Source organism: Mandrillus leucophaeus, unplaced genomic scaffold (genome assembly GCF_000951045.1).
Source record: "Mandrillus leucophaeus isolate KB7577 unplaced genomic scaffold, Mleu.le_1.0 Scaffold2, whole genome shotgun sequence".
NCBI lineage: Eukaryota > Metazoa > Chordata > Mammalia > Primates > Cercopithecidae > Mandrillus > Mandrillus leucophaeus.
In genome coordinates, this window is record NW_012102031.1 from 8,476,967 (window position 1) to 8,500,535 (window position 23,569).

The 23,569-nt window shown below is 47.4% G+C and overlaps 1 protein-coding gene across 1 annotated transcript; it reads right to left on the minus strand.

The window, feature by feature from the left end:
• Nucleotides 1-1,137: 1,137 nt before the first annotated feature.
• On the minus strand, nucleotides 1,138-23,251 carry ISX (intestine-specific homeobox). Its single transcript, XM_011978980.1, has 5 exons — nucleotides 22,925-23,251; nucleotides 22,074-22,637; nucleotides 5,853-6,004; nucleotides 4,012-4,128; nucleotides 1,138-3,076 (listed from the first exon to the last, which is right to left on the minus strand). Exons 2-5 carry the CDS (start codon nucleotides 22,300-22,302, stop codon nucleotides 2,837-2,839), a joined length of 738 nt encoding a protein of 245 aa, XP_011834370.1. The 5' UTR covers nucleotides 22,303-22,637; nucleotides 22,925-23,251; the 3' UTR covers nucleotides 1,138-2,836.
• Nucleotides 23,252-23,569: the final 318 nt, after the last annotated feature.

Genomic DNA, 23,569 nt, shown 5'->3' on the forward strand with positions numbered 1-23,569 from the left:
TATTATTATTGTTTTTAAGCCCCAGAGCTCTTTGAAAAACTGATGAAAGCAATGAACCCTTTCCTTAGAAAAAATAAACACACAGATACACACAATTTTGCATAGTCTCTTGGGAGCTCCTTGACTTCCTGGAGACTGGTTTAAGAACTCCTGGAATAGAGCCTGAGATCAGAATGGATGTTCAAGCTCAGAAGTAGAAAGAGGTAGAAGGTGTATTTGGGAAAATGAGCTTTTCTTAATATGGCTTGAGTGCCCACCATGTGCCAAAATGTATTAACTCATTTAATTGTCACAGAAACACTAAGAGGCAAGAAATTGTTGTTATCCAGGGAACAGGTACAGAGAGGGGACATGCCACTTGCCCAAGGTCACACAGCTGGCAAGAGTTCTAAAGTGATTCCTTTATCCCACACACATAAGGTAAAGGGAATAAAAATAGTTATTGGGGAGAAAATTCCTAGGGGGAAAGAAATGGCCTCACAAAATCAATGTTTACCTCAATAGTGAAGCTGAGACATCTGGTCATCTGAATCTCTATGGCTGGGAAAATCCTGTTTCAAAAGGAGCCTGGGGAAGAAGAGTATGTTGCTGAGAAGGGGGAGTGGGACCCCAGAGCAGAGAGGACCTGCATCTTTTCCACTCTTCTTACAAGTTTGGAGATCTGCAAATCTCATCCATGACCTGCCTATCACCAGGGCATGAGAAATGGCTGTGGGAGGTCTAGAATGAGTGAGACCTGCTGCCTGGCCCAGGCCTCCCATGACCCTAGAAGTGTGTGGGAGAGTTGTCAGCTTTTCCTATTGCTCATGAAAGAGAGAGGAAGCCAGCGAGTTCACAACTATGGTGAGAGGCTACAGCAGAGGATGTGGAGTGAACCCCCAAAAGGCAGTTGAATGGGGTGATGAGTCCCTAGGGCAGAGGGTTCATGCCCAAGGCCAGGCTAGATAAGACACTAGCAGGAGGCTGAGAAAGCTGAGAAGCAAACATACCCTCTGGGAGGCTGGAGGTGGCATTTGCATAAACACTTCTCCAACCCTCCCCCTCAGCCTAGCAAAGACCCCTGTGGGAAGAAGGGGAACAGAGGCTAGAAGTTACCAGAATACATTTCCTGCAAAACAACATAGAAAGTAAATCCAGTTATAGCAAAATGATAGAAATTTTATTTTGCACATTTAGGTTTAGGGTTGTAAAATGGGTACCTGCTACCCAAGTGATGAGCTACTGCCTTTGTTTGTTAACTGATCTTTCCTCCCTCAGCCTCTAGCCGCCTCCTTTCATCCAGGGGTGCTAGAGACCTGGTGTTGATATCCACATTCATAGGCTCTGGGTGATCTGGCACTTTTAAGATGGCAAAGCACTTTTGCATCCTGTGGGCTGTTGTCTGTAGTTCTGGCATATTGCATGCCTGAAGGCAGAGCTAGCCTTGCTAGCTCCAAAACAGATGAGAAAACTGAGGTCCAGAGAGATTAATGGTAAGGTTACACAGCAAATTAGAAGGAGTGTAGGACTAAGACCTAGGCTTCCCAACTCCCGGTCCAACTCCTGGGTGGGTCAGGGGTGCAGGTAGATTGCAGAGGATCTGGGATTTGGGGAAGATTCCTGGAATTTACTTTAGGCTTGTCCAAGAGGTCATTCCAGGCTTCCCAGCTTAGGGGAGCAGGGCCCTGTCTTTCACCTGCAAGGACAAGAATCAGAGACACCTGTGCAGAAGGGACACTCAGCGGATGACCTCCCTGAGAGCAAGAACTACTCATCCTGGGCTGGGATCCAAAGCAGCCACTTTTGCAGTGGAATCTTGGAATAACGATGTCACTCCACACTGGGTCTCGCCCTCACTTTGCAAAGTACACTCATGTCCTCTCGGAGCCTCCTGAATGCTCTTTGAGGCAGGCCAGGCTACCTTCATTTTACAGATAGGAAAACTGAGGCTCAGACAGAACATGTGGTTTGCCCAGCGTCTTTGCATGGAAATAGGGAGTTGAATGAAAGCTTAGACTTTCGAGGACAGAGTGAGGCTGGTCTTCCAGCTGGTCCCTTTTCATATATCCTAGAAAGATAAACTGAATGAAAAGAGCTTACCGTTCTACTTTTCATCTGTGCCAAAAATGACAACATCCCTTCCCCATCCAACGAGATAACGAAAGACACTAAATCCTGTTCAGAATTTTAAAAACTTTCTGCATTTTTCTCTCACTCTGAGATGCTCACAGTCATAAAGAATGTGTTAGATTTGGGACAACAACAAGGTTGTTGAGCAAGTATTCTGCTTTCAGAAGTGGGCCAGAACCACCCTTTGACAACCGTGGACAGAACCCGAATTGTTTATCTCTACATCCTGTTCTGTTTATGGAGTCCTCAGTAGGTACTCCTGTGTCATGGATGAATGCATGCATGAACAAACAACCTCTCCTTGGCCTCCTCCGTGCCTCGGTGCCCACCATGGAAGGGTCTTCAGAAATCATCTCATCCAGCTGGCTCCTCTTACAGATGAGGTCCAGAAAGGGTGAGTGACCGGCTGGAGGTCACACAGCAAGTTAGAGGAAGCACAGGTGCTGGAGGATTATCTCCCTATTTCGGAGCTCAGCCTGAGATCTCATCCAGCCTGTCTTCTGAACCAGGAGAGCAGCTTTAGCCAGGAGAGACGAGAACTGTCCTTTATTGTTTACTTTGCTTTCGAGTCTGGTGCAGCTTTCCAACTGGCATGTTCAGGGTAGCTTCCTGGGCTGTGGACCATTTTTGGATTGTGAGATCGATTCCCCCAGAGGCCCAGGGCACATCTGCTACCTGCCTTCACCTAGATAGGAAAATGGCTCATTTGGGAGAGGATGTCCAATCTCTATGTTGAAGTAGCACAGATGCTGCCCCATTTAGGGTGTGGAGGTGGAAGGATGCATAACACAGGGATGCAAGTTTGATGGATGGGAGGACTTGGGACAGGCTGTGTGTCCCATGGGTGCCCTGGGAGGAGGGTGATCCAGGCAGGAAACCAGGCAGAGGCCAGCTGATCTTGAGCCGATGGACAACAGCTTGTGGGAGGAGCCAGCCTGTGCAGAGCAGTGGATGTCCACATGGGCCCCTGTCACAAGGAGAGGTCAGGAGAGAGAAGTGAGTCCTGAGCTGTCTCTGCAGCTTCTCAGCCTTTTCCTCCCTGGCCTGTGCAGCTAAGGGTGGGTAATGTGATCCACTTGTTCTGGTTTGCTTAGGACCTTCTGGGTTTAGCTCTGAAAGTCCTGTGTGGACCCATGCAAACCTGGGCGGTTGGTTACTGTAGGTGGGGAGAAGTGCATGGTCTGGGGAGTTAAAACCTGGCTTGAATCCTGGTACTTACAATTGTTTGACGTGGAAAAGTCACTTTGCCTCTCAGGGCCCAGCTTCCGCATTTGCAAAGACTGAATAAATGAAAAATCCCAGGCATTGCCGTGGGTATGTAAAAACCTTTAACTCTAGGGCAGAGAAGTGTTGTCTATTTTGTTTATTGCTCTATCCCCAGTGTTTAGCACCTGGTGCCGACTCGAAAATATGTGCTGTCTCCATGGATGGCTCCCTAAATACTTAGGGTGCACTTCCTAGGTGCTAAGCATCCTCTATGTCTCGGTTATTTCATCCTCATCAAAAAACTTGATTACACTCTCTGAGGGATTAGGTGACTCTTCCAAGCCACACCTCAGGCAATTCAGAGCTGGGATTCGAACTCAGGCACTCTGACTCCAGCGTCTGTGTACTGCACTTCCCTCTGTGATCCTGTTTTGTAAACTTAGAATTTTTGCACAGGAAGGACAGGCACCATGATGATCACTAAGGGAGGAGGACATGAGGACAGAGAGGCAGCCACTTGTCCCAGGCCTTACAGTCTTCCAGATTTCTCCTTGCCCCATGCTGTTTCTAAAAGATTTTTCCTTGCACCTTTTCCTGTAGACAGAGCCCCCGAGGTGCTCCTTCACATCTGGGTCTGACTGGGATATTCCCAGACAATGGCTCCCTCCACCCTACCTTGAGTCCTCAGCCACTTACAGCCACATCCATATTTGTGGGCAGGGCCACGCTGGCTTCACTCAGCTGCTGTGGAGCCCCCAGGCTGCCAATCTTCTCCTGCTTCCGCCACTTGGCTCGCTGATTCTGGAACCAGATCTGTAATTAGGGAGACAGGAAGGGGATAAGCAAGAGTTTTCCTCCATCTAATACCACCTCCCCCAAATTCATAATAACTATGCCTTCCAAGGGACTTCACTTTACAGTTTGTAAATCTCTGTGGCATCCAGGATGTCTTTGGATCTGGAGGTCAGCTTTCTGAGAGGGAACCAGGGTTTCCACCTTCAATGCCTACAGGGCCAGGGGGCCATGCATGAATGAAGCAGCTGGTGCTGCACAATTGGGAGTGTTGGGGTCTGTGGTGAATAGAGCCAAAATGGGGCAGCTTCTCAGCTCCTGTCAACAGTCACCACGTGGAAATGTGGGTCCGGTGTTGCAGGTTCATGCAGTCTCCAAAGTGGAATCTTGATTTTTATGTGAAAGCTTCTGAGTTTTAAACTACTGTGCAGACCAAATGGAAATCATGTGTGGGTCACCAGTGGGCCACCCGTTTTCAACCCCTGGGGCCCCTTGGCAGGCTGAACATTGGCAGCTCCCTGCGTTCCTGAGCAGGTGCTGATGGTCCCTGACTTGTGGCCATTTATCCTTGGTAATTCTGCACAGGCAGGTGTTGAATTCTGGGCTTCGTGGCTGATACAGGGGCTTCCCATTTAGCCAGTGCCTGATTCTAGATGGGAAGAAAAAGGAGAGAAGTCTAAGACAGGAGTGGTCCTCAGCCAGAAGGAAAGGATAGAATAAATAACCAAATGTTGGCCTGATTTTGAATTAGAATGAGTCCATCGCGTTTGTGGAAAGAAAAAAAGGAGAGCGACTTACAAAACTATTTTAGAGAGAATGCTAGTGGTGCCACAGTCGGATCTGGTGGAATGTCATGTGCTAGAGTGGCACTTGCAAAGCTGGGTGCATGTGAAGAGGGCAGGAAATACCTCTGGTGAGTGACAATGGGCTACTGTATTTCTAACCCTGCTATGAAGCAATACATAACTGGGGTGAAGAGATCACAGATGAGAGATTAGCCTGTTGGTGCTTGAACCAGGTCTCCAACTAAGACCATGAATTCAAGACTTTTTCCACTTTGCTACACTGCCTCCAAAGGAATCCCCATGTGTTCTAGATCAGGGGTTGACAAACTGCAGCCTACAGGTTAAATCTGTACTTCCACCTGTTTTTGAATGGCTCATGAACTAAGAATAGTTTTCACATTTTTAAATGGCTAGAAGAAAAAAAGAAGGGTAATATTTTATGACACGGGCAAATTACACAATATTCAAATTTCATGTTCATACATAAAGTGTGTTTACGTATTTTCTGAGGCTGTTTTTGTGCTACCTTGGCCTGTTTGAACAGTTGCTCTGACACTGACAATATACCCTGCAAAGCCTAACGTCATTACCATCTGGCTCTTTGCAGAAAAGTTGTTGACCCCCGGTCTAGATGGCTAAGACCTATTTTGTGAATGAGGCTTCATGGCGAACGACATTTTGGAAGTGTCGCCAATTGGGGAGGAAGGGTATGGAGCAGAGATCCGTGGTGATCACTGATGCCACTTCACTCCCTTTCCATTCCCAGAGGAGAGAAACCATTTTGGAACTAGAGTGACCTCATTTCACAGAAAATAATATTTGGCCAAAATGACTGTACTCATAGGATAAAGCCGACAGAGACTTTTAGATGGGGCAACCCCAAAGGGCCCAGGATATATTGTGTCTCACACATGGTCCCAAGGGCATGGAGGCTGGGGGCTGAGGAAGGGATGGCTGTACCTGCACCCGAGCTTCTGGAAGGTTGATCCTGGCTGCCAGCTGGCTGCGGATGTGAACGTCTGGGTAGTGGGTAAAGTGGAAGATCTTCTCCAACTCATGCAGCTGCTCGGTGGTGAAGGTGGTTCGAACCCTCCGCTTGCTCTTCCTCCCTTCTGCATGGGAGAGGGTCCAAGTTGGGTCAGTGGCCTTGATGTCAGCACCTAGGCGAGGTTTTTGTGTTGCCTTGTCCTACCCTTCCACCCCGCTGCTGCTCCCGAGCCTTGGCCTCTGGCTCCTCAAGCTTGGAGCTTCACAGTATTCTCTTTCCTAAAATCCTCTGCCTCTACACCGACCCTCACCCACCATGGACAGTGAGGCCAAGTTAACCTTCTAGAAAATCTTCTCTGATTGTGCCTTTCTGCTGCTCAGTTGCCTTCAATGACTCTCTTTTGTCTACAGCAGGAGATGGCCAACTATGGCCACCGGGCCAAACCTGGCCCACTGTCTGTCTTTAAATAAAGTTTTATTAGAACACAGCTTCTCCCTTTGGTTTACATATTGTCTCTGACAGTTTTTGCACTATAACAGCAGAGTTGAATCATTGCAACAGAGACCATGTGGCCTGCAAAGACTAAAGTAATTACCACCTGGTTCTTCATAGAAAAAGTGTGTCAGTCTTGGTCTGCAAAGTAAAGGCTGAGTCGGTAGCAGTCAAAGCTGTTGACGGTCTGTCTCCAGCCCACCCGTCCAGCTTCCATTTTATTCAGGGCTGGCTGCATCATTTGTGGGGCCCGGTGCAAGATGAAAATGTGAGGCCCATTGCTCAAAAAGCCAAAGAATAGCTTTTTATTTTTTCCATCGTCTCTTAAACTGTCATAGTGGGTTTTTATTTGCTATTTCATGTCATGCATCCCTCAGAGAGCACAAGGATACTCACAGGGTGAGAATAGACCTCACAGGGACCTGGGGACCCACCCTAAGACTTGCAGTCATGGATACCCCATGAAGAAACTTGGTTCCACTCTGCAACTCAGTGCTTGACCTCAACCCTCCGTGAACCCCTGCCCAGTCCCCTTCCCCACCAAGATGGAGGGAACAGCAGTTGCTGGGTAGGAGCAGAGAAACAGTTGACCAAGAGCCCGTCCTAGAGAAGCTGGGAGGTTATGAGAAGGCATTGATCGCTTCTGGTGCATTCACCACTGTTCCACTGGATTTCACTAATCAGATATTCAAATGTGCAGTTATTAAGATTTCAAGATGGTGACAATATGCATTCAATCCCACTCTCAGGGCCTCCTTCTAAGCACAGGGTCCTGAGCATCTGCATTGGTCACACACATGCCCATGAAGCCAGTCCTGCCTCCAATACTTTGTCGACCCACATACCTTGCTTCATTCAAGTTGGGCTGCTTACCATATCCATAACACATCACGTGTGTGCTTATCACTTTGTTTTTTCTAAGGCAATCCCCTCTGTCTGGGATCACCTCTTCTCTCTCGTCTGCAACTCTAATGTCTGCTGATTCTTTAGCACCTGCATTCATTCTTACAATCTCCAAAAATTATGTCCTAATCTTTCTAACCCTGGGTGATCTTCCTTACTGGCAATATCTTCATTCTACTTGCTAGCTTTGTCATTCATTCATCCACCTTTTTTGTTAAGCACATACTTCTTTGTGCCAGGCACAACAGTAGGCAGTGAGGTGTAGAAAAGCTGAAGGCTTGGTCCTTGATTGGAAGCACTCATCATATGGTGAGATACGGGGTACAGATAGGCTTGCTCATGACCTAGAATACATGGTGGTCACTGAGCTAACAGAGGGAAGTGGACACCTGTTGGGGTTTATCTGCCCAGAAGTGCCTCTTTTCTGGGACCTGCCCTACCCTCCTTTTGGAAACTATTCTTCACATACACCAACCAAGTAGTTGTAGTGGGAACTGGATTGGTTCAAGTGTGGGAAGCTGAACTGGACGTTTTGGAATCAATCCCTGGAAAATTTTTGTTACACGACTAGGAAAGAGAATCAAATCCCTCTAGTGGTGCAGCGGTGATGGATGTGAGACGTAGGATGAGATCCATCAACTACCATCTCTCTAGTCATGCTGCTGAAGTTGTTTGCAGGGAGGTATAGAGCTAATTATGGGATATATTTTGGAGAGAGGCTGTCAGGTGAGGTTGGTGGATTATCTTTTGGCTGAGATAAATCAGGGACAACAGTTTGGTTTTGGCTCGAGCAAAAGATGTGTGTGTGTGTGTTCGTGTGTGTGTGTGCATGTGTGTGTTTGTGTGTGTGTGTTCATGTGTTTGTATTATGGGGAAATTGGGTATTCATTTTGGACATGTTAAGTGTGTGATGTCTATTGGCTAGCCATAGGAAGCTATGGAATAGGAAGATGCATTGATAAGTTTGGAGCTCAAAGTGGAACTGAGGATGGAGGTTCGAATTAGGGAATTGTCAGCATCTATTTGGCCTTTGTAGTCATGGGAATGGGTATCACACAGGCAGAAAGTGTAGGTGGGGAAAAGGAGAGGGCTTGGGAGCAAGTCTGTGGTGCCTTCACCATGTAGAGGTTCAGCAATGGGGAAGGCAACAAAAAGACCAAGAAGGGAGGCCTCTGAAGGAGGAGGAAAGTGAGGACTGTTTCAAGAAAGAAGGCACAGTCAGCTGGGTCCATGCTGCAAACAGACCAATTACAATGAGGACAGAAAAGTGGTCCTTGAACCTGGCCACACAATGGAGAGTAAGGAAGATCGCCCCATCGGCAGAATGGGAGACTCAGCCAGCATTGCCTGTAGCTCCTGGTTGGAGCCAGGTGACAGAGGACGCTGGAGGAAGGACCAAACCAGGTGGCAGTGGGTTTGTTTACCTGACCATGGACTTCTGAGGACAGAATTAAAATCCTTGTCTTAATTGGACCACAGATTGTCCCTGTGATGTGATTTTAGGGATTGTAGAAAAGGCACAAACCGTCTCCCCAGATCACCTTCATTTTGGGGACCCAGGGGAATTTGTACCATTCTAGCTGACACCTTGCCTCTCCTGATTTTTTCCTCATTCCTTATAAGAAAAGTTGCTCTCAGGAATTAATTGAGAACCTAGGTACTTCCTGTCCCAGGGTCACTCATACTCATGCTCAGAGAACGCTAAGCCTCCCAGGGAAGGAAGCCTCATGTGTCTTCCGTCATCCATCTGTAGGCTGTGAGCCCCTGGAGGGCAGGGACTGTATCTGAGTAGGGACTGTATCTGACTGTATCTGAGACCAGCTGAGGAACTGGCTCCCCGTGAGAGCTCAACAAATATGTGCCTTAAATGGATAAAAGTAGAATTCAGGCTCTGCTCTCAGTCCTGTTGGACAGAAAAGACTTCCACAGGATTTGTTTGAAACTCTGTACTATGTCAGATGTCACACATCAGAAAGGATGACTGACGTGAGCTGAAGCTGCTACAAAGGAGGGGTGGGAGTCTGAGCTCCGGCTGAGGTCCCCGGACTCCCACCCAGCCCACTTCCTTTTTACCCCAAATAAGAGAGGTAAAGTCATCACACACTAAGAATTGGAGTAGACACTCAGTGAAAAATAGATTTCACTTCTGAGGGTTTAACACCTGAAAAAATCAACTAACTTGTTTTCTTTCTTGGTGCTTATGATTGATCCTGCTGTCATTGGATAGTAGAAAACCCAGTGAGCTGGACGTCAGAAAATCCGAGCTCTGTTCCTGGTTCCACTATGCAACTTGTGCCACATTCTAGATTCATTCTCTGGGCCTCAGTCTCCCCATCGGTAGAATGGAGGAGGAGAGAGAGACATTGAATGATGAGGTCACTAAGGCAAAATCCACCCTGATATTTATAATCCTTCTTCTCTGGGATGGAGGATGAATGGCTCAAAAGTCCTTGCCTCAGGCTTGCCTGCAGGACCGGTTTACTTGGTGAAAGGGACAGGGCCAGTGAGATTTCTCTCCGGGAAGCCACCAGGCCCGGTTGCCTCAGTTGTAGAAATGGGATTTCAGGTTTGCTTTTGTTCTCAATCCTTTCTACCACCCCTCACTTTTGTTGTTAATCCATTTTTATCCTTTCAAAGTACTTTTGCTCACTTTTGTGGATTCTTGGAAGCTTCTTGGGAGTCACAGGCAGTGAGGCTTTGAACATTACTCCCCACTAGAGTAAGCTATTGGCCTGTGACCCACCTCTGTAGGAGAGCCTCATCTCTGCCTCTCCCTCTCGACCCCTTTCCCTCCCCAAGTCCACACTGCCTTTTTAACTTCGTGGTTCTTTAAAAAGATATTTATTCCATGTTTAGAACTGGTGTTGTGTTTAACGGATACAGCTGAAATCAGTCAGAACTGATGTAGAGAGAAATGGCAGGTGTTAATTCATTCCAAGCGCTCAGTGAATGTTGTCTCTGGAACCAGCAGCTAATAGGCACTGAGGGCCTGTCCGCAGGAGTACCAAATGAACAAGGCATGCCTGACAGTATTGGATTTACTCCTTCATTCATTCATTCAGTCAGTCAGCATATTAGATGATAATAAATGATATGGTACAGTTCTGCAGGAAGCTGCAAAAAAAAAAAAAAATTACAAAAGGGAAGATTCCAGGTTGACTTGGAAAACTGAGGTGTCAAGGACAGCAGGGAGTTGAGGTCTTCCTGGAACTATAGAAGTGTGGGAGAGAATGTGGGATGTGGAACCAGAATACAGAAAATGAAACAATGTGGAGAACACAGGAGTAGAAACAGAAGACGGGTCGTAATGAAAATAAGCCATCTCCTCCATTTACCCCAGAAAGAAACGCAGGTGAACAAGGATTTATGGCTAAGAATAGAATCCATAATAAAATAAATATTTCAAAGCTTCCATTTGTGTAACTAAAGGAGCAGCTTTTAAGACATGATGGCTTTTTTCCTGTTCGCAAGAGTACTGGAAGAAGGTAATTTAGAGGTGGGGGGTGAAGAAGGAAAGGATGTAAACTCTGCTCTGCAAAACAACCTCACTGCTGACTTCATGGAGGAGGGGCTGCCTGCCAAGTCATAGGCTGGTGAGAAAAATACGTTTTCTCATCAGCTTTGAACTACACATTCTCAGGATAAATGTTTGTCTTTGAGAGGTGATGATGATGGTGATGATGTTGTCCCTGTGTCTCACAGTTTTAGTGGCCTCTCTCGGAGTAAGGAGGGGTGCCTAAAATTCATACTGGTGAGGAAGTATGACTGGAAAGACCCAACCAGAAGGCCAAGAGCAGTTTTGGGAGAGACAAATAAACTTCAACCTGGAGGCAGGGAAATGAGGTTAGGATCTGAGGCTGTACCTTGTGAAGGGTTTAACTCCTTTGAACCGCACTCTCCAATAGGATAGCCCCTAGCTATATGTGAGTATTTAACTTAAATAGAGTACAAAAATTCAGTTTCTTAGTCATACCCTCCATCGCTCGATAGCCACATGTGGCTAGTGGCTACGATATTGGACAGTGCAGATATAGGACATTGTTATCATCACAGAAAATTCTGTTGGACAGTGCTACCTTAGAGGGTCTCCCACTGGATTTTTGGAAAAGTCATATTCTGGGTCTAATTTTAAGTTTCTCCCTGCATTGCAAGTTCCTCTAATTGCCACATAGTAGAATTCTAGTTACATGTCTTTTACCTTTTTATCTGTATTTTCTATTTTTCTGTAATATACATGAATTTCTTGTGTAAATAAACAACCAAATAAAACAGCAGGGTGGGAAGAGATGAGAATAAAGAAATCACTGAAACAATTAGGAAAGATCACCGAAATCTCCCACCTGGAAGGAGAACTGGATCAGGAGTGAGAAAACCCTTGGGTTCCCATCCAACCCAGCATCTCCCTACCAGGTTCTGGGCAGAGAAGCCAAGAAGCAGGTGGTCACAGCCCGGCCTACCTGGGGAGTGGGCATGTGGGGGCAACAGTGGAGGGGGATGGAGGCAGCAGGAAAAAAAGAATCTGACAGGTATACTAGGAAAGAAAGTATAGTGTCAGCTTTGATGGCTTTGGGGAAACCGGAAGTATAGGGAAGGCGAGAGGAAGAGAGGACTGCCCCACACTCACATCTCCGCTGGTGCCTGGGGAGAAGGAGGATGACCAGGGGAGGGGATGGTGCCCAGGAGCTCTGGGCGATGAGTCAGAGCAGAGTCCCCTAATTATGGCCCACAAAGCAGTGTGGGAGTGTAAAGAGCAGTGTCCAAGGGGGCAGCTCAGGAACGATGAAGGTCAGCACTTCAACTTTCCTGCAGGAAAAGAGGAGACTGTGAGGGCACCAGGAAGGCTGATGCTTGGGTTACAGACCACAGAGGGTTACAAATAAGGGAATAAGGTGGGAGAAGGTAGAACAGCATAATATGGAACAGAGAAGGTAGAATGCAGTTCAGCATGTAGAATTTTGGAAACTCGTTAGGCAAGAGGCTGGAAAATACAAGCTCATTGATGGCCCTGGCCCATGCATAGGATAGGATTCTCAATCACCAGGAGAAACCAGGGTGTTCTGGGTCCCTGCTAAGAGGGGACACTTCTGAGGCAGCATGGATCATCCTGGAAGGAGCACTGGATCAGGAGTGAGAAAACCCTTCAGTTCCCATCCAGCCCAGCATCTCCCTACCAGGTTCTGGGCAGAGAAGCCGAGAAGCAGGTGGTCACAGCCCAGCCCACCTGGGGAGTGGGCACATGGGGACAACAGTGGAGGGGGTGGAGGCAGCAGGGAACTGCTACCATTTTCAAGTTGCCCCTCTTCCCATTGTTAATGGTACAAGCTGTGGCTCACACTTTAATAGGTCTTCGAAGAGAATGAGTCAGCAGAACTTAATTAAACCTGAGCCGTTTAGCACATCGATCATAAGAAATACACAATTTACACAGGTGAGTAGGCCACCTAATTATAAACTGATGTTTCTCCACGCTCAGTGCCCTCCCCTGATTGCTTCTTCTCTGGGGTCTGCTAATTAGTCCTGGTTGCGCAGCTAAAGGCCCCGGGGACGTTGCCGCTGGGCAGTCTCTGGAAACGGGCCTCATCCTTGTCTTCTGAAAACAGTGGGTTCACCATGGAGGCCACCCAGGGCCCTCTTTGCTGCCCTCCTATAGGGGACACCTCCTGACACACGAAGGTGGGGTGCAGGGCAGGAGTCTCCCCATGGCTGACCTGTGCTGGCCTCATTTCCCTAGTCAGGCCACAGACTTTCTTTGGCTCCCTGTGCCCAAAGGGAACAAGGCAAGCTTCTTAGCATGGCATTCAAGGCCTTTCCCATTCCATCTTTCTAGCATCATCTGCTTTCCCTCAATTGTCATTTCCATAATTTTAGTCCCACCTGACCATTTCCACATTCCCCAAATCAGCTATGCACTTTTATTTTCCAGGCCCTTGTTCTGTGCTCCCTGAGTCTGGAATGCCTTGTCCTCCTTTGCCTAGCGAACTCCTATTCATCCGTCAAAGCTCAAATAAATCAAATATTTCTTTCCAAGGTCTGTTGTGAATCTCCTAGTTGAAACACAATAGTTTTTTTTTTTTTTTAATTTAAGAGTGTGAAATTTCAGCTTACAACAAACTAGCTTCCATATTTGTAAACATTTTTTTTTCTATGAGTCTCTATGAGTCAGTCAAAATATCTGTAGTGATTATTACTGGATGGTGAGATGGTAGAATTATAGTTACGTTTCTTTTACCTTTTAATCTGTATTTTCTATTTTTCTGTAATACACAGGAACTTCTTGTGTAAATAAATAACGAAAGAAAACAGCAAGGTGGAAAGAGATGAGAATAAAGAAATCACTGGAACAATTAGGAGGAGACCCTTGCGAAACTCACCAGAAAGGGAGTGCCACTCCCAGGGGTGACTGGCTTAGCACTCTCTAGGCAGTGTGAGGCTTGCATCTTCCACACCTGTGGTCTCACTTTCATAATATTTTGTATGTATGAATTTTAGCATATGTACTCCCCCCACCACACACCCCCACACACCCACACTCACCTATACTTTTTACTTATGTATTTAAAAAATTTTTTCTTTCTTCCTTTTTTATTTTAAAGCAGCTGTACCCTTTGTTTAAATGAAATTATAAGGAAACCCTACAAAACAAACAGCAGTAGAGCTCCTTTATTGTAGTGTATGTGGGGCCTACTCCATCTTCCCTTCATCCAAGGCGGCTCTGGTCATGCATCTCAATGAAAGCCTGAAGTTCCCAAAACATTTTAAAATCTAAGGCTTAAAAAATGCTGATGTACATATATAAAAGCCAAAGTTCTTGGCTTGACACACTTGACCTTCCATCTACTTTACTTCTTTCATCTCTTGTGACTGTGCTCCATGAATTTTAGACTCCAGCCACTCGATTCTGTTGTTTCTCAAGGATTACTCCTTTTTATACCTCTTGGGTGCTGCTTCACAGGCTTTCCTCTTCCTGGAATGTCCTGTCCCTTTCTCTGTCTGACTCCATCTCAAAAGCCACTTCTTCTTTGAAGGGCTGTCTCTGATGGTGTTATGCAGGGTTCATTATTTCCTCTTCTGTGTTTTAAAGCACTTTGTTAGGTTTGTATATCATATTTGTGCTATGACAATGTGACTAATGACAATGCGCTTAGGTCTGGTGAGACTAAAACATGAAGCATGGGCACAGATTATTGGGACAGGGTAGCAATGGGTTGATTTCATGTGCTATAATATTTCAACAGTTCTAACTCTCTTCCTTGCTGGGAAGTTGTGTGCATGTGTACATGTGTTGCATGTGTGCATGTCTGTGTGTACACGTGTGTGTTTATGTTTCAGACCCTCTCCACTTCCTCTCCAATCTATACTGTGTTGATGCAGGGGAATAATCAGACAACACAAGCTGTGCAGTCAGGAGATGTTTCAAGGTGTGACACAGGAAGTGTCCTAGAACTTATTCCTGTTCAATGGGGAAATCCATATTTAGTTACCCTTCTTGCCAAGAACTGAGGAGGAATTTAATTGTTCTCTTGCTTAAATACCTACAGAAGGCCGACCAAGGTGGCAAATGTGCCGAGTGCCCAGATTAGAGATATACAAAGCCACAGGGCTTTCAAACAGGAGGAAGAGACATTTCTGGCCAACAAATTATTAACAACTGCCTCCTTACAAGGAGTGGGGAGGAAACCTCTTTAGCAACACACCATTGATAAAGAAACTTGAAGGTTCCATATATGGAATCTAAAATGATGTACAAAGGGTTCCAAGGGTCCTGAAATAAGGAACCATCATCCCAGCATGGAACAGTGAAGTAGAAGAAGGAGAAGAGCAAGATGAAAACTCCAGACAAGGCCCAAGCACACACAGCTCCTCCAGCCACACCCTACACCCTCTGGTCTCAGTTGACTGGTTTGGAGGTGGACATCTCACTCAAGCTTGGCCAGTGGGTGTCCCTCCTCTGGGGCTTTTGAACATGGGATTTTAGAGGGCTTGAGGACATCACTGGAGACTGATCTAACTCTCGGAACTATTGGAAGCTATTAGGAGAATGCCAATTAGCAGCAAGAAAGAGGTGAGCGCACATGCAGAGAGAAACAGCTGCAGAGACTTGGTGACATTATTGGGTCTGGATCCCATCACAGCTGAAGGTTACTTATCATTCTGCCCTTCACGTGGCTTAGTCTGGGAACTGATTTCTTAATTTCCTCCAAGGCAATACGTGTCCCTCTCCATTTTAGCTAACCTAAGATAATTTTTGTCAATTGTAACCAAATAGCTCTCATTAATACTGATCATTGTACACGTTTTTGCCTAAAATCTGAAAATGATTCTTCATTCCCCGAGGAATACAAAGCAAAAATAAAAATCTCTACTGTAGCCTACAAGGCCGCGTGGGTTGGCTCCTTTCTGGCTCCTAGACCTCAAATTGTATCCTTGGGCATCATCTATTAATAGGCTCTTGCCCTTGGGGCTCCCTCCATGTGGAATGCCCTCCCTTCCACCCTACTCAGTCTTCAGATTACAGACCAACCATAACTTCTCTGGGAAGCATTTTCTGACTTCCCTGACAGACCAACCTCCCATGGAATAGTCCCTTGGAGTACCATGTCACCATCTCCCCAGCACTTGTCACAATTGTAATTGTACTTTCATTTGTGATTATTTGGTGGTTACTTGTCTCACCTGCTGTCAGATCAGTGGCAGCATTAGATTCTCATAGGAAAAATAAACTCAGGGCTCCCATCGATTCTACATTATGGTGAGTATGTAATAATAATAGAAATAAAGTGCACAATAAATGTTATGTGCTGGAATCATCCTGAAACCATTCCCCCACCCACTGTCCATGGAAAAATCATCTTCCACAAAACCAGCCAAAAAGGTTTTGTGATGCTCTACACCATCTCCAGTGCCCAGTTCAGTACTGTAGTGGCTGTCAGAGGGGTTTGCAACTTCATGGACACTTCTTTCAAATTCTCCCAACTTGGTGACTCATTTCTAATGAATGAAATGCAGTGAAAGTGATGCGATGTGATTTCTCAGGCTAAGTCCTAAAAGGAAGCTGCTTCCACTTGGCTGTCCCTCTAGGATTGTTTACTTTGAGAAAGGCTATCTGCCATTTTGTGAGGACACTCAAGCAGCATGTGGAGGTTCCTATATAGGGAAGAACTGGGTCCTCCCACCAGTGGCTGTTACCAACTCACCAGCCATGTGAGTGAACCACTGTGGACATAAATCTTTTATTCCAGTCCAGCCTCCAGATGACTGCAACCTCAAATAACATCTTTACTGCAATCTTATGAGGGACCCTGAGCCAGAACCACCCAGTTAAGTTACTCCCAAATTCCTGATCCACAAAACTGAGTGAGATAATAAATATTTATTATTTTAAGCCACTAAGTTTTGGGATGGTTTGTTGTGCAATAGGTATGCCTCGCACTCAGTAGATATTCAGTGGCTATTTGTTGCGTGTCTGGATAAACAATACAATGGATAAATCAAACTTAAATTATAGCCAATGTTTTAAGTCTCCTCCTCTGCCTATTTGGATTTCTCCTAGCTCTGACATTCTGGGCCTTATGATTATAGTTGATGTTGTCAATGGCTGGCTTGTATCACCCAGGCCTTTCTGTGCTCCATATCTGCTTCTTACTGCCAGCGTTTGTCTTTAGGGATCAAATCCTTGGATAATTCTGGGGAGTATGTTTGCTCCATTTCCCAAAGGATTTGAGCTTCAATTACCGATAGGGGCCACTGGCTTAATGACACACCCTTTATTCATTGCCTCCCCTTCCTTGTATTATTTCACTACTTCCTTGCGTGTCCCATATCAACTACTTGTGCTCAGATCCTTTCCTTAGGGTCTGCTTTTTTGGGAGACCCCACACTAATACAGTGCTCTTTTTTTTGCAGGTAGGGGGGCCATGCCTTGCACTTTCTTGTGCCCCCTCAGGGCTTGAGACTGAGCCAGGTTCTCAATTCTAGAGCCAGTCTCCCGGTATCCCTGTAGGAAGGTCCCCATAGCTCTGGTGTCAGGAACTGAGAGATGGAGTCCATTGGAGCAAGACCAAAGCACACTTCTCTTGGGCAAGTGCCTGTTTTTAACTCCACGTCCTTTTGCCCTGTTCTTGTCTGCTCTGATGGGAGCTCTTGGATCTACCTGGGTAAGAGCCAGAGCTGTTAATCACCAGGTGATGAGATACACACAGGCCTTAGTCACAGCCTCAAACCAGGGCTGCCTCTCCCAGTTCCCATAGCAGAGCAGCTGTCTTTGATTTCAGGTAGTTCAGGGGAGGAGGAGGGCTAGGGAAAAGAGGGAGAAGAGAGGGAGGAGGAGAGGAGAAAGTGGTGAGGGACAGGGAAGGGAAAGGAGAAAGAGGAATGTGAGGGGACAAAGAAGTGATGGAAAGTGTAATGGGCAGAATGGGTAGAATAGTGACCCCCAAAAGGATATGTCTAAGTCCTAACCCCTGGGAATTGCTAATTTTTTTTTTTTTTTTGTAAATAGAGTCTTTGTAGATATAATTAAGGTTCTGGGCATAAGATTATCGCAGATTTAGGGTGGGCCCTAAATCCAGTGACAGGTGTCCTTATAAGAGAAAGGGACATCACACACACACACACACACACACACACGGCAAGGGTGTGAGAAGATGGAGGCAAAGTGGAGTGATGCGTGTACAAGTCAAAGAAGGATAAGGGTTGCTGGGACCCCCAGAAACTATGAGAGAGGCATGGATCAGATTTTCCCTTGGAGCCTCCAGAAGGAGCTATCTCTGCCAACACCTGAATTTCAGACTTCTGGCTTTCTGAATGGTAAGAGAATATATTTCTGTGTTTTAAGTCACTCAGGTTGTGGTAATTTGTTACATCAGCCTTAGAAAATTAATACAGACAGGGAGGACGAGGGGAAAGAAGAGGAAGAGGTGGCAGGAGGAGCAGTGGCTTCTAAATGGCAAAGACACCAAAACATTTCAAGGGCAAGAAAGGTTTGGAATTTGAAGAGGAGTTGCCTGCACCTCGAGGGTGGACAGGGCCGGGGAGGATGTGATGGGAGGTGAGCCTGGGATGAACAAGGCCAGTCCGGGAAGGACTTTGAGTGCCACACTAATGTGTCAGGGGCAGGCCCTTGATGAACTGCAGCATGACGGCCAAATCTGGCCCGACCGACCCCTGTTTTTGTATATAAAGTTTTATTGGAACATAAGCCTGCCCATTTATTTACACATTGTCTACAGATGAGTTTCAGCTGTGACGGAAGAGTTGCGTAATTGTGATAGAGACCATCTGACCATCAGAGCTTAAAATTACCATCTGTTCCTTTGCAGAAAGTGTTGCCATCCCTTGGCACAGGATGCTTCTCAAATGCCAAGAATTCTACCATGCCCCTAGCCAGCTCCACCAGACAAGGTGGGCAGAAGTCAGCACTGTCCCAGGGTGGCACTGCCAGGGACTTCCATCCCCCTCCAGGTGAGTAGTCCCTGCATCTTGTTTTATTCACCTTCACCTCCCCAGCCCCCAGCCTGGCCCAGAGTAAGCATTCAGTGGTTATTCACTGAATGAATAGCTGGTGAGCAGACAAGGGAAGCTCCCTGGGTTCCCCAGAGGCCAGGCAATCCATGCTGGTTTACCCACTGGGGTGGTCTCTCTTCCTTGTCAATTTTCCATCACCTTTCCCCTGGGGCCTATGATTTCCCCACAGAGGATTATCAGTGGTAGAGGTGCAAAGATGGTCTCTCTCTCTTTCTTCCCAGGGTCTGAGCTTTCAGTATAAAGAGGCTTCCTCCTGAATGGGTCTCCCTTAACTTTGGAGGGTCCTGGGTTTTGGAGGGCTTCTCTCTCCTTGGAGGAGAGAGAGCAGGAGGCTTGGTGTAGAATCTTTTCAGATAGAGCAGTCCTCTTGGATTTTCCCATTGACTTTTAAGACCTGGGAGGGTCCAACCTATAGATCATGAAGGTCCCTGCAGGAGTGGGAAGATGTCAGGGGGGACCTTTGTCCCTGCCATGAGAAATGAGGACTACACTAGCCTTGGAGCCTTGGAGCCCAGATAACTAGCCTGATCCCATCTCTCGCATGTACTGGCTCTGTAGCTTGGAACAAACCACTTTACCTTTTTGAGTCTCAGCTTCCTCAAAGGACCACTTCCTTGGGCCACCAACATCAGAATCATTTGGGAGAGCTTGTTAGAATGCAGATTCCTGGGCCTTTTGACTTAGAGTCAGAGTCTTGGGTGCTGCGCCTGACAGGTTGCATTTTAATAGCTCCCTAGGTGAGATGGCAAGGGTTGTCTGTGAGCCAGTCTAGGAAGCCTTTTAAACGTTAAGTGGAGACAAAGAGGAACTTATTCCTCTACCATTATTCTTGGGGAAGGAGAGGGCGTTGCTATTTCTGGTCCTGTTGTTCTCTGCTGAGGGGTCCTGCACAAGAGGAGGCACATAAAACAGGGAAGTAGAGAAGCATCAGCCAGCAGCCATAAGCACAGGGCTGGGCATGAGGGCTCCTGTGAGCGTAGGGAGAGGCCTTCCAGTCTCTCTGCTCCTGCCCTGCCTGGGATCATGACCATCCCTTCCATGAGGAGAAAGATTGTACGGTGGAAAATCACCACAAGGGAATCCTCCAAGGTTTTTCAGCAACGAATTTGCTGTGAAATTGGTCATGGCATGTCAGAGCTGGGAGAGACCTTATGAATATTCTAGCCCTGCCCTTTCATGTTACAGGTGGGGAGATTGAGGTTAGAGAGGGCAGTGACTGGCCTGAGGTCCTCTTGTGCACTGGGGCCAGATCTGGGCTTAGAGGGCAGGTTTCCTGAATCCCTGCCCTCCTCACCCAGTGTGTTTCACAGACTCCAGCTCATTTGCAATTTCTGCATTTCTTTTGTATAGTTTCTGGCATGTTCGGATCCCATCTGTATTATTTGTTTAGCGTTTTCCCAAATAGACTTTTTTGTTTGACTCAAATGATAAATGTATTTTAAAATAATACCTTATATCATGACCATACGTGGATAGCAGTGTCTTTCATCATAAATACAAGGTTAGTGTAGAAGTAATTATAGGACTATTGAGCTAGATCATCTTTATCTATATACCCACCAAGGTCATCTTGAGAGCTGCCAGCGGGACCCTCTCCACGCTTTCAGAAATACTGAATTTCAGCATAGTGGGAGATGGATGGATTTAAACTATGTTCAGGAATAATCTAGAGTAGATGGTCTCAGGCTACCAGGGTTCAATTCTAGTGTTCATTACTCACATGGTTTTTGTGGGGGATTTATCTTCTCTTCTCGGTTTCATCATCTGTAAGATGGGCTCCCAAGTGTGACAATGAGGTGGGAAAATGGCCACAAAAGTGCAGTGGAAGTCATAAAACACCATCCGATGTCACCACCGCTAGTCTGGTCGGCACTTACTGGGATCTGTTCTGGGACCAGATGGATAGCTGACACGGAACATGCCAGAATCTTCCGTGGAGGCCTAGAAAGAGTGGCTTCCTTTCTGAAGCCTGCCGTCATTGGGCTAGGGGAAGGGAAGCTGCTCTGGTAGGAAAGGCGAGACCTCTCTCTCATGACACAGGGTGATCATAGATTTGTACAACTGCAGCAGGAGAGACTCAGGACCCCAAGTGGAAATGTGTCTATGAATCTTTAATGGACTGGAAGATATTAATGAACTTCCAAAAATTAAGCTAGGGACCCTTTCCCTTTGGAAAACTCAGCCACGGGGAAACACAGCAGCCTCCTGCCTGCGGACACACAACCCTCCTGGTCTTCCTCAACCCTGCAGCTGAGTGCGATCCCTCATCAGCTCCCTCCATGGGAGACTTGCCTGGTCGGGGGAATGTGGAGCTCTATTTATGGCAGGTAATGACATTAAGGGCTCCCTGAGCTTCCTTTCCAGCATTTTCTTGGATTAAAAGAGGGGAAAAGGGGAGAGAACTGAGAACCTCATGTGAGATATTCCAGGCTCGGTGACTGTCAGACTCAGAAGGCCCTTGAGACATCACCAGCTTCACCATTTCTTATTCCCTCACCCAAGTGTTTTGCCGAGAATAAACCTGAGGCTGCAGTGGACAGGGACTTTCCTGAGGTCACACAGCAGGCCACGGCAGAGCCAAGGCTCACACCCTGGGTTCGTAACTCTTAGCAGGTGTGTGCGTCCACCTCGATGCCCCAGTGCGGCTTTCCTCCTTTCCTCACGCTGGCTCTTGATCTACCTGGTCACTGTTACCTGGGGACAGGCCTTGAGATGGCCACTGGCTTGGGGAAGGTGATTAGGGTGGACTTTTCCCAAGCCAAAGCTTCAGCCCCTGGAAGTTTTGCAGACTGAACTCGGCTTAGGAGGAGGAGATTGTGCTGGACCCAGCAGGGATTTGGGGGAGTCAGAGCCGGGTCTTGATAGCGGGGCTTCTGTTTACCAGCTACGTAACTTGGGGACATTGTCCTCCTCTTCTCTTTCACAGATGAGTTTTCTTATCTGTCCAGTGATGATAATCGTGTTTTTCTACTGAAATTAAAAGAGAAGGCCTATGACATTGTCAATGCTGAATAAACGGTAACTAGCATTCTTAGCCGGGGCCTGGTTACAGTGACAAACCCCAGGTCCCTGCATTCTGCAGCTAACTGAGCTGAAAAATCACAGTTTTGGGTTAGATTGAAAGGTGTATCAGGAAACCAGCCCAGAGCCAGGTCTTGCTCTGAATTTTAGAGTCCTCTATCCAGTTGATATGGACGGAAAAGTGTTTTCTCTGCCTGAGCCCAGCTGGGTCTTAGAGACCAGGAAACAGAAAGAAATGATCAGGAGACACTTACCCTGGGGCTGGTCCTGTGGAGGCTTTTCTAGCCCAGAGCCTGAGGCCACAGCTTCTCCGGGGCCCTCTCCGCCTGGCCCTTCTGGTCTGTCCATGTCATTTCTCCTGGCAGGCCTCTTTAGGATCGCCTCGATGGAGAAGGACAGGCCCAGCTTCTTCGGGGCCTCAGAGCACCCCAAGCTGTTTCTCTCCATACCCCTGCAGAGAGCAGGGCCCACTTCAGCACACATTGAGGGGCTCAGGGGTGACTCTGTAGGCCAAGGAGGGTGCCAGTGGAGACTGGCGTACTTCCTCCCCTGAACCTCCTGGGGTCAAGAGGGCGCGTGGAGGTGAAGAACAGAGAGTCTCCAGTTAGATGATCCAAGCAGGATTTCGCGTCTGCAGGGATTTCCATGGGCAGATGACAACAGAAGAGCTGGAAGGAGGGGTATCCTGTGCCTACAGCTCACAGCCCTTACCAGTTTGATGTCAAAGGAGTCACCATGGCTGAATTGGGGTTCAGCCTTCCAGAGAAGGGTCTTCTCGGATGCATTGCCTGCACAGTCACCAGCTTAGACCAGGATCCCTGAGGTCACTGCCCAGTGGCGAACAAAGAGAAGAGGGAGAAACAATAAGGCACAGGAAAGAGGAGGTCAGTCTCCAGAGGAGGAATGGAGGCAGGGTGTCCACCTTTGCCCTTTCTCTGGCTTCTGGCCCTTTCCTGTGGCTCTAGCCAGCCTCCGGGAGGCTGGAGTGCCACCGTTGGCCTCAGGCGGCCAATTCAGTCCTGGGCTTTACTGCAGCTTGAGCCGTCTTCCCAGACACCCATCTTTACTTCCTTCAGTTCTGCTGCGTCCAGACTCCAGAACATACCTTCAGTGCATCAGTGCTCCTGCTGTCCTGCGGGTGGAGGCTGAGGAAAGGGGGTCCCTGGGTGCTGCCAGGCCTGTCTCTTCTTTGTGCCAGGGCTGGGCTGAGCTGTGAGTCTGATTCTTCTCAGGTGTCTCTGGGCTGGCCCTGGCTTTGTTCTATTCTATTTTTCCTGACCTCACTTCACATGTGAAGCCCTCTCTCCACAGGCACCTGACCCAGGGTACCTCTCCCTTCCTTGTGGCGTCCTTTCTGCTGCTTCTCCCAGTCTCCTGAGACAGAACTGAAGAGGCCCTTTCTCTCCGACTGGGAGCTGACAGTTGTTGATCTGTCCTTGCCAGGAATTTTGCTCCAAATTACTGTGTAACCAAGGAGGAGGGGGTAGTAAAACAGGCTGATAAGAGAAGAAACTCTCCACGCCCCTTAAGGCTGGGGATGCAGGTGTCAGGGTAGGAAAGTGGCAGGAGGCAGTGGGGATCTGAAGGACAGGTATTGGCGGCCCCAGGGAGGGGCTGTGCTGAGGAACTGGCCAGAGCAGGGGAAGGGAAGGTGGGAGCAGAATGGCCAGGAAGTGTACCCAGGCCCAATAAAACGTGTTTACTCAGCCAGGAGAGCCTATGGTCGTGTGTGGGGGAGGCTGGGCTGGGG